Raw genomic sequence first — 10,998 nt, 5'->3', positions numbered from 1 at the left:
AGAATTATAGTTACCTGACCACAATCTAACCCCACCTAAGAGTCTCACACTGAGTCGGACGGTGTCTCGTTCCTTTTTGAACACTATCACTTGGGAATAAGGTCTCTAGTGTTCAACTACCTGCTGCGCAGCAATAACTAAACAGACTCCAGACAATGCCTTCGAATATGCTTTGATCACGGCCGGAGGATCTCAGACAAATTTCAGAGAGAATCCCCCCAGCAAAAAGAATACAACAGTTTTTATAGAAAAAGGCACATAGCAAAGATACATTACATAATTTCCCTACAATTTGATTTGTTCATCATATGCAAATCGTTCTGTTACTAGGTAGAAGCAAACTCTGTTTTCTTGATTGCTTGTTTATAAAGTCACGAGTTTATAAACCTAGACATCTGTCTAGTTTAATTTCCCCTTTTGTTATATTCGGACATGAATCACACGCACACTGAGTGTTTTTGACCAAAGAGTTTTTAAACATTTAGGATTCAAAAGCATATGAATGTCATTTGTTATGATTAATTCAAAAAAATCCATCACAGTCTCCATTTGTTTTTTCACTGAATAAGTTTCTCTTGCAAAGTTTTACCAGAATAATTTTCAAAGTGTACTGGTTCTCTTTTTTTCTTTTCAATCTCGTTCTACCTCATCCATGTCACAACAGTATATAGAATATTCATAACCTTTTGTTTCGTTTTGCTAGGTTACTCTTGCTATCGGTGTGTGCCTTTGAAACATAACATGGTGTGTCTGGAAAGAATTGACAGAGACAATTCAATGTTTGACTATTAAATGTGTTTATTATTAATTGATTAGTTTCATTGACAGTATAATTTGATTGACCTTTCTTACTAATGTCATCAGACAACCCCCCATCCCCCCCCCCCCCCCCCCAAACACACACACACACACACACACACACATACACATTTTAGCAGTAATGAAGAAGCATTCTATTTCACCATAAATTATTTATAAAAGATTATTAATACAAAAGAGTATAAATTATTGAATGCTGTTGACTGAAGAAAAAGTCACAGAGCACATTAGCCTGGATACCAGCCGAACTTAGCCTCGCCCACAACATTTGAGTTCGGGAAGTTCGGTCTGGAAACACGCCCTATAATCACAGTTGATCACAGCCCAATGGAGCAGTATCAGACTCATATTCTGACTAGAATCTGAGTATGACGAAGTCAGGCTAACAGCACATAGAAGACATTAGAAAAAAATCTGAAGCATCGCTCAGAAACAAATATAAACAAAAGAAATGTGCTCAATAAACTAAAGCCATACAATTTCCTCTTAAAATAGAGCATTTTAAATCACATCACATCCCCCCTACTATAAGGATACATGAGTAATCAATCCTGTTTGATGTAAATAAAAGAAAAAAAAATATTTACATCAGTTTTAAAGAACATAAATAGTGGAAAAACAATAGAATCGCATTAGTTAAATTTGGTTCCCAGTATCCCAGCTTGTGGAAAAACTGTGAATTAACTTTATATGATGCAGCAGATCTCTGTTATTAGGCTCCAAAAATGTCTTCATGGTATCTCTTCTCCACCTGCCAACAAAAAGATCATGATGCGTGAGTTCACTGGTTACATAGCAGTTCATACAAGGACATGAGGATTGAAACAGTGAATCACACCTTCAACCTCTCTAGAAATTCTCCAGCTTCTGTGATGGTCATGCCTGTTTTATTCGCCAAGATATCTTGCAGAGTGCTAGCAACATCACGGGCCATGTTCATGCCACCACAGACATACAGATGACCTGCATTCTTGTGTAGAACCTCCAAGGCCTTTTCAGATAGCTGCTCCTTCAAGACATCCTGCACATACATCTGTTCCAAACAACACAAGCTTGGTTACAGACAGAAGACACAAACTGATACCAGTGTAAGCGCATCTGATGAACAGCGAGAACAGACTGAGAGAACCTTAATTATTTTGAGTATAGTACAGGATGAACAGAACTTTAGAGATGTACCTTTGGTTTACCAGGTTGGCGAGAATAAGCTGTATTGATCTTGTCCAGAATGCCATCAAGTCTCAACTTCAGAGTTTCTACTTTATACAGATGGTCTGTTTGTGAATCACGACATCCAAATAGCAGTGTCATTGGAGTCATTTGCAGACCTAAAAATTTGTCAATTAAAAAAGGCAATTCATTTAGGGTTAAAACTTTGAGGATTTAAAATACAAATAACTACAGACAGTTTTATTTGAACTTAAATACACCTACACAACAGTACTGTTTAAAAGTTTGGGGTCAGTAAGAAATCTAATGCTCACCAAGGCTGTATTTATTCAATCAAAAATACAGTAAAAACAGTAATATTGTATAATGATATTACAATTTAAAATGATTGTTTTCTCTTTTAATATATCGTTGAAAGGTAATTTATTGCCGTGATGGCAGAGCTGCATTTTCAGCATCATGACTCCAGTGTCTTCAGTTTCACATGATCCTTCATAAATCATTCTAATATGATGATTTGCTGCTCAAGAAACATTTATTATTATCAATTTTGAAAACAGTTATGATGCTTGTTAGTTTTATGGAAACGTGATATTTATAAATGTGGGGAATTTTTTTTTTTCTTCTGATCTATACTAGATCTAAGACTTTCACTTCTGATCTAAACTGAATAAAAGGTTGTTTTTTTTTGTTTTTTGTTTTAATCTTACTGACACCAAACCTTTGAACAAATAACTGGTCAAATAAAATGCTGGATATTGTGATAACTGGTTTGGATCGATAGAGCCTCTATGTCTTAAGGCAAGAGTCATAAAATGCTTTTGTGTCTAAACTTCATGACCTTAAATTCAGAGCTCACATGTATTACCTGTCTTTTTCATGTCGTGAATGCGCTGTTGCCAGAAGCTGCGGAAAGGAGCAATACCACTGCCAGCCCCTATCAGAATAACTGGAGTGATGGGGTCTTCTGGGAGGTGGAACCCACCTGAGCTGAAATAATGAGCAGTAAACAAGTCAAGTTTTCTATGTTATTAAGATATTGAGAACAGAATGTTAAAATGCTTTTATAAGTATTTAAATGAGATATTCATATTCAGCATTTAACTATCTATCATCAGTACCGGTGAACGAAGCAGGGAACTGTGTATCCTCGTTTGATGGTGTTAAGCCATGTGCTGCAGGTGCCATAATGCATTGGGCCTTCTCCATCTACGATACAACAGAACACAACGTTATCTTTACATCTCACATGGTGTTTGATTATAAAAGAATTATCCAATGTCTTTGTTTTGTATGTTTTCTACATGTTTAGTATCATACCCTGGGTATGGTACTCCACCACAGACACTGTGAGGTGCAGCTCGTCTGGATGACGGTCCAATGAGGAGCTGACAGAGTACAGGCGGGGCTTGAGCAGAGGAAGCTGGCTGAGAAGGAAGGCGGTAGGGACTTTTAGAGAAGGAAATTCTACAAGCACCTCCAAGAAGGTGGGCCTGTAGAAATCTTTCCATGTAGAATATTCCTGGAAATCCTATGGAGAAATGGTAGAATGCTGTAAATGCATCTATTGGTAATATGTGTAATTTAGAATAAAATCAAACAATTGTCCCATTTAAATTCTTATAAAGAAAGAATGTAACGCAATTACCGATGCAAGTGCCTCAAGTCGTTTGCGATCCTCCTCCTGACCAGCCACTGAAGAGAGTTTGCGCAGGAGGCTTTGTGAAGGTGGAGTTGTGACATCAAGGAAGTATGTAAGAGCCTGGACTAGAGTGCAAGCAGGGATACACTCATCTTTCTGCCATCTCATTTCCACTGAAAGACAACACAGGACAGAGTCATAAAAATAAGCTTGGATTTTGTGCCCCATCTCAAATTTACTTAGTTTATTATTACAGCCATTAGTGATTGTTACCAGGGCTAGAGTCAGAGAGGGACTCCAGGTGAAGGCTCTGGTTAATAGGAGGGGCATCTGGGAGATGCTTCACAATACCATCCACCAACTCTGCAGAATTCTCTGGAAAAATCCCCACATGATCTCCAGGGGCAAAGTTCAAGACCTCTGTGTTTCCATCCGTCTTCAGCTCAACCAGGATAGTAGAACGACTGAAAATAGAATATAAGTTGAAAAACAGCACTGTCAAATGTGTAAAAGCATTTGTTCTTCCAGAACAAATTCTTCCAGAGAATGTTTATTCGAAAATGTCTGGTCTTTAATAATGTTCTCAAAACATTAACATAAAACATAATTTATACATTTCTCATTGAAATTTTTCTAAAACATTTTAGTTGGATGTTCATCTTACATTTTTTTAAATGTTCCTAGTTTTAGAATGTTCAGGAAATATTCAAAAGTAACATTCCCATAATAATTGCAAAAACGTTCTTAGAACATATTTTTGTTAGCTGGGAGTTAGGTAATGAAATTGTGGATTCAAACCTTGACTGAGCGCTCTGCAGTTTCTGCCTTCTTTTCAGTGTCATAGGAAACACAGTTTTAGAGTGAAGAGCAGACAGTGCTGTAGAAACAGAAGATTCATATGTGTAAATACTGTATAATTGGAAAAATGTACTTAAATTACATAACTGTATTATGGAAATACACTTTTTTTGTCAGTGTTTTGATAAGTAGAGGTAGCGGTTTACCTGTAATTTGGTCCAGGACACAACTGTCATGCTGAACTCTGTATCTCTGTGGGTCCCAGACATCCAACTGTTGCTCAACACCCTTCAGCTGTTTTTTAATGTTAAACTCCTCACACGCATCCTTAAAAAAAGAGAAATGCCATTAATTTGTTGTTCATTGCTGTATTAGTATAAGATTTTTTTGAATCATTGAATCATCCAAGCACAGAGGGAATAATAGAAACCTCACCAACCTTAAAAGCAGTGCTAGCCCAGGCAGAGAAGGCCTCGTCCTGCCCATTAAGTTCATCTCCCTCCCCTGTGGCAGTCAGACGCTTGGCCCCCAGCCCAGCAAGCTTGTCATCCACAGCATGGGCAAAAGCACAGAATTGTGGGTACACACGTGAGCCAAGGCCAAACACACTGTACCTGTATTGAGAAGAGGATATCAGGGCTCCTGTTTACAAGAGCATATTGACAGGTGATAAAAGTGAAAATCTTAGCATTGCTAGGCTACAAACCTGACATTGTTTTTCAGGTTTTGCAAGCTGAAAAGCTGCTTCCTGAAGCTCTGAGGGACAGAAAATATTAATGTCAAAATCAAATTTTGAATTAATATGGAAATTACCATATTTTTTACACTACTGTTCAAAAGTAATTTATGAAAAATAAAATCTTTGACTCAGGATGCTTTAAATTGATTAAAAGTGACAGTGAAGACGTAACGTTACAAAAGATTCAAAGTCAAATAAATGCAGTTCTTTTGAATCAAATATCAGATCAAATAATGTATCACAGTTCCACAAAAAATATTAAGCAGCAGAACTGTTTTCAACACTGATAATAATAAGAAATGTTTGTTCAGCAGCAAATCAACATATTCAGCAAATCACAAAGATTTCTAGAGTAATAGCTGCTGAATATCACATTTTAATATATATTCACAAAATTATGCCCATACCACTCCATTTCCCGGACTTTCCCCATTGCCAAAAGTACTGGTGACCACCATCAGAAGGCTCTCTGTCTCAAGCTCACTGAAATCATAGTCCTCCATGCATACCAGCTGTATTAGAAAACAAGAGTTAATATTAGTTTTGGATCACATTTTTGTTGTTTGTTCATATACTGCACTGTTAATAATACAACGTTTGAAAGCATTTTTCAAAGACAGCATTTCTTACCCTGGTGTCGAAGGCACAGTTGAGCATGGTTTTCAGTTTTTTGGCAAAGGTCAGTGACTTCCCTGTTTCAGTGGCATAGAGAACAGTGCAGCGCACTCTTTTGGCCATGACTGTATTGATGAGCATTTGAGAAAAAAACACTGCTCTAAGAAGAAAGAACACAAATATTTTGATGTAAATGGCGTTGGTCGTTGGCATAAATGAAGTACAGTGTTGTTTTGTTTGGAGAAGCTGCTGGTCTGTTAGTACCTTATCAGTCCTTTGAAGCTGACCTTACATCTCCGAAGTCCTTTCTTCTCATCTTTCCACTTGTGTGTTAGCCATGCATCAGTCTTCAAAAAACACAAAAACAGCACATTTACACACTGCTAATGTCAAAGTTTTCTTTAGAAACACTGCTGTTCCTTCAGAAATCATTCTAATATGCTGATTTGGTGCTCAAGAAACATTTCTTATTTTTATCAATGTTGAAAACAGTTGTGCTCGTTAATACATCACATCTCTAGTGGGGTCTAAAATGTTCCACCCCTTCTAAAAATATGATAAAATATGATTTTTAATCAGAAAGTTTGATACCTGATAATAGAAAAAGGGAGAAAGGATGTAGTTGAGCATCTCCTGATGGTACACAGGGGTGAGAGAGCCAGACATGGGTGGGACCAGCCACACCCAATCAGCTGGACAGCCTCCACGCACACGAACTTCTGTCTCCATGTGCTGCATGAAGGACTCGCTTGCTGTATGGTGGTCCGTGATGGTGACCTTATTTTTCTGCACAGCAATATAGCAACATAAAGTCCAATAAATATCTAAATGGCTTTTTCTTCTTTCCTAACTCTGTTTTTAATATGTATCATTTCAGATACAATAACAGTGAGATAATCTTAAATCAATTTGCATATCAATATTTCAACAGTACAAAAGTGGAAGGACACTTTACCTGGTAACTATGAATTACTGCAACATTAATAGCCACGAGTGCCTGGTCTTTCCACAGTGAAGACAGCTTGCGTGTCTCTAAGCCCATTAGCTGTCCAACGCGCTACAGGACATAAAGCAGTAAAAGCAAAACATAAATATCAAAATTATCAAGGTGTGCTTAGCTACCACCATGAGATAGTGAGGACAAACTACCTCCAAAACGTTGTAGCGCTGGCTGTCACAGAAGTCCCTCACTCCAATCTCTGTGCCCATGTACCAGCCGTTGAAAGGACATGCTGTGAATTCCAGACCACCGATTTCCATTAGCATGTTGGCTACTGCAGGAATTGCATACCACTTGAGGTTTAGATCTTTGAACCATTCATACCTGGACAAAGGCAAGCACAACACCATTTAATCAGAGAATAAGCTGTGAAGACACTTTTCTCAAACTATAATTCTTCAATTTTTCAAAATTAGAAATCAAATATCTCCCCCTTTTCTCTGAAATGACCCAAATGACTTACTCTGGGTGCTCTATTGGGACCTCCAGAATCAGTTCTGAAGGAATATCAAAAAGTTCAGGATCCTCTCCATTCGCCTGCAGGACTAGTGGCAGCACATCAAAGTGACCATACTTTGGTTTCCATCCAAGCTGCATACACACCTATAAAGAGTGCACAATTTCCAGCAGTTATCATGTGATTATTTCTTAACAGAGGCAAATGGTTGGCAAATGCCATTTAAAAAAAAGATAAGATATCATATAAACCAGAGGACATATATTTGTCCTCCTCAGAGCTTCTATTTTAATTACCTGTGCAAACTCCACACCTGCTGGGTCTCCGATCACACTGCCATCTTCCATCTGATATCCTGCATACTTTATAAGCTGACCGTTCCAAACACGGAAATCATGATCTCCATCAGTTCTTTGAGGAAACACAGTGATGACAGACCTGCCAAATCCAAAGGATAAGAGGAGTTCCTCAGTTAATCAAAGTCAGAGTTTAAATCAAAATCCAGTTTCTTCACACACTGTCAAAAGTGTTTTCACATTATCTGACCTTTTAAAATTACGTTAACTGGTGTAATAAAATATAGTCGTACATATAAGCTGATTCAGTTCGATAAAAGCAACATAGATGTTCCCACATTAAGTGCATTTTTAGATTGACAAAACATTTTATTTGACAAGTCGAATTCATTGTACATATTATGATGTGTTATTATGGAAATATCATCTCCAGAACACCGCCACCCTCAGAATATGTTGTGAAGCATGGCCACGATTTCATTAGAGAACGAATTTATCTAGCCCTTTCGCTTCAAATCAATGACGCTCGTTGATCTGAAGCGAAAGGGCTAGATAAATTCGTTCGTTCTCTTCAGCAAGTCAGCAAGTCATAATTTCGACTAAGTTATGTTATAACTTCTACTTTTAAAGTCATAATTCCGATAATTTTCGATAATTTTTTATCTCATAATTACGACTTAAGGGTGTCATAATTTTTTTTTTTTTTTTTTTTAATGCTCAATTTGTTTTCTTCTGATGTGGCGGGAATGGGCTTCCATACATTTGACCATCAACTGACATCAGAGAACTTAATTTTATTATTATTATTTACTTAATTTTATTATGAGCTAACTTATTAACTTAAAATCTCAGGTGGTACTTCAAGTAGGCTAAATATTAGGTCAGAGAGGTTCAGCTCATGAAAAAGTTGGTGAATCCCTGCATTGCATGTAGCCTGTGACGCGAATGCGTTTTAATGTGTGTGAAAGACAAAAGCATTCCAAAGACAGTACATGGTGCAATGTAGTATGTTGAATGAAATGACTCACTGAGTGATAATTCAAATAATAATTAATGTGTTCGTCAGGAGTCATTAGATATGCAATGTTGCAATGTTGAGAAAACACTTCTGAAAAATGAAATGATTTCTGTAACTCCAGTGATCAAATGCTGTGTGGGTCTCAGTTTTCAGCAGGCACATTAATGGCTAGTCTGTGTGTGCAATTCTTGGAAGACTTTCTGAATGTATATAAGGCTTGAATGTAAAAGTAGGCTTTTTTAGAAAGGAAAATTTGAAAGATAAAAAGTAATAGGGAGAATCAGTAAATTATAAATAATTTACAGCCATTGAGAGAATAACATGTAATTGTGTAATCAATAAAAACGTAACTGCAGTCTGATTATTAAAGTAATATAATCTAGTAATTAATATTAATCTAGTAATATAATATTCTAAACACATAAAAAATTGGTTTGCAAAAATGTATTTATTTCTTTTCTTTTCTTTGGTCCATTGTAATATTGCATTGTAATATTTCTGCCTTGGTAAATCTGATGATAATGCCCTTCTTGCAATAAATACAATCAACTCACCTCAAGTTTCCTCCATTGGTGGCATGCTTAAGATGAGTACACAAGGCATGAAACATGTCCTCGGCGGTCTTACACTCACGCGCATCGAAAAGCTGCAGAAGAGATGTAGGCTATATTAGTATAAATGCACAACATGGCTTTGGAAGTGCTAGCTATGATCTATGTTAAAAAAAAACTCCAACCTGTAAATTAGTCCACTGGATCCTGCCAATGCACCTCGGCGCATTTCTCCACGCCTGTTTGGCCCCAAAAGCGAGTTCATCTGTAGTGAGTGAGTAGGACCCGGTCAGGGTGATCTCCAGTGTGACCGTTTCAATCCGAGCCTGGTGCTCCGTTGGATTGGGGCTGCACAAAAGGTAAGAATGGGTTATTCACTTTGTAAAGTAAACTGACTTTTACATTTCCATTTGTCCTGTTTGTCAAGTTGAAAGAAATATCATTTTTACTATTTTCAGTAACCTAATAAAAAAAAGTATTCGACTTTGTCAGGTTCCTGAAATCTCACACCTCTCACATAAGGAAAGACTCTCGGAGTAAAAATGAAAGTAAGACACTTGACAGGATCTCCACCTCTCCAACCAATCACATCTCAATACACATACGTGATTAGGGGACTAGCCTATCAGGAGTGTTTAGCAATTTCAGGCTGGTTGCATGAAGAGAGGGTCCTCCTACTTACAGTATGGTATAAATTGAGTGTTGAATTTTAAGGATGGCCTTAAAATTGCCTTTTTATTATAAAAAGGAATTTTAATAATAAAAATTCATATTATTCATGAATGTATTAGAATACTTGTCTGTAATGCTTAAATTAAAAGTTAAATAATATTTTTTTATTAAAGAATACATTGCTCCTACATTTTGAATGATGTGTAGTACTGGTTGATGAAATCCACTGCCTGTGTGAGGATGTCATCTGAGGAAGGTGTGATTTTGGAATGACCGCGTATCAGAGATTTGGGATTCATTATGGAGCCCTCACAAGTTTTTGAATTGCAGGGCGTATTCTGGAATAAGATATAAGAATAAGAATAAGTAATTGTTCAAGCTATAAAAGAAAACGTATTTATACGTAAAAAAAATATTATTATTTTTTTTTTAAATTAAAAAAAATATTAAAACCTCATTCACATTTAGATTTTTAACTTCTGAATAAAATCTACATAATTCTTATCATGTTAAGCTTAACAAAATTGTTGAAAAAAAATCATCAATCCTTCATTACCACACCACAAATCTGCAGTAAACATGAAGTTATTTTCATTACAATTTAAAGATACCTTAGTTGCTCTGTGATGCAGTTTATCTTGGTGGGTCGAGCCATCCTTATAGTTTCGCAAATTAACAGCGAAAGGACATCGAACTGCGCGATCGACTGATAACCCCTAGTGAGAAAAATTAATATATTATTTAAACAGAAGACACAATAAATATTTTGAGAAATATGAGATGTGTTACTAACCTTAGACTGCACAGTCGGATCGTCTTTTACAATGGTTGTGGTGTAGGCTTGTTTTCCCATCCTGCTGAAAATTTTATTGCAACCAAATCTTAATAATGTATAATTTTCAGTTACAGTGTTGCTATAACCTGACATCGAAAATGATGCAGAATAATTACGATAAAGAGCAAAAACATGGCGAATGCAAGTTAATGAAAGTTTTCATTAAATGAATGAAAGAAAGAAACACAAATGGAGTATTTACCTTGTTCAAGTGTGATGTTTATGTCTCAGTACCTAAACAGCAGTAGTAATCTGTTTCACATTCTGGTCCTCTGTTTTAACATCCTATTATATAGTCCAGTTAAGGATGCCACACGGGGCGGATTCTTGCCTCCCATAACTGTAAAGGGTGTGAGTTGTCGTAAGCAAAAGGGAAGGACCACAAA

The 10,998-nt window shown here is 36.6% G+C and overlaps 1 protein-coding gene across 1 annotated transcript; it reads right to left on the bottom strand.

Moving 5' to 3' along the window:
* Window positions 1-775: 775 nt before the first annotated feature.
* LOC311083468 (nitric oxide synthase, inducible-like) lies at window positions 776-10,878 on the bottom strand. Its single transcript, XM_084115014.1, has 26 exons — window positions 10,815-10,878; window positions 10,571-10,634; window positions 10,389-10,493; window positions 9,967-10,115; window positions 9,291-9,453; window positions 9,109-9,200; window positions 7,537-7,678; window positions 7,247-7,386; window positions 6,933-7,107; window positions 6,739-6,840; window positions 6,375-6,569; window positions 6,048-6,130; window positions 5,799-5,943; window positions 5,576-5,680; window positions 5,136-5,185; window positions 4,869-5,043; window positions 4,636-4,756; window positions 4,430-4,508; window positions 3,905-4,095; window positions 3,638-3,804; window positions 3,310-3,520; window positions 3,111-3,198; window positions 2,858-2,979; window positions 1,999-2,147; window positions 1,658-1,852; window positions 776-1,570 (listed from the first exon to the last, which is right to left on the bottom strand). The coding sequence occupies exons 2-26, from the start codon at window positions 10,628-10,630 to the stop codon at window positions 1,532-1,534; spliced, it is 3,243 nt and encodes a 1,080-aa protein (XP_083971140.1). The 5' UTR covers window positions 10,631-10,634; window positions 10,815-10,878; the 3' UTR covers window positions 776-1,531.
* Window positions 10,879-10,998: the final 120 nt, after the last annotated feature.

Source organism: Abramis brama (genome assembly GCF_963993115.1).
Source record: "Abramis brama genome assembly, chromosome: 5".
Taxonomy (NCBI): Eukaryota; Metazoa; Chordata; class Actinopteri; order Cypriniformes; family Leuciscidae; genus Abramis; species Abramis brama.
Note: the sequence above shows the minus strand (reverse complement) of the source record. Positions and strands in the feature narration are given on the sequence as shown.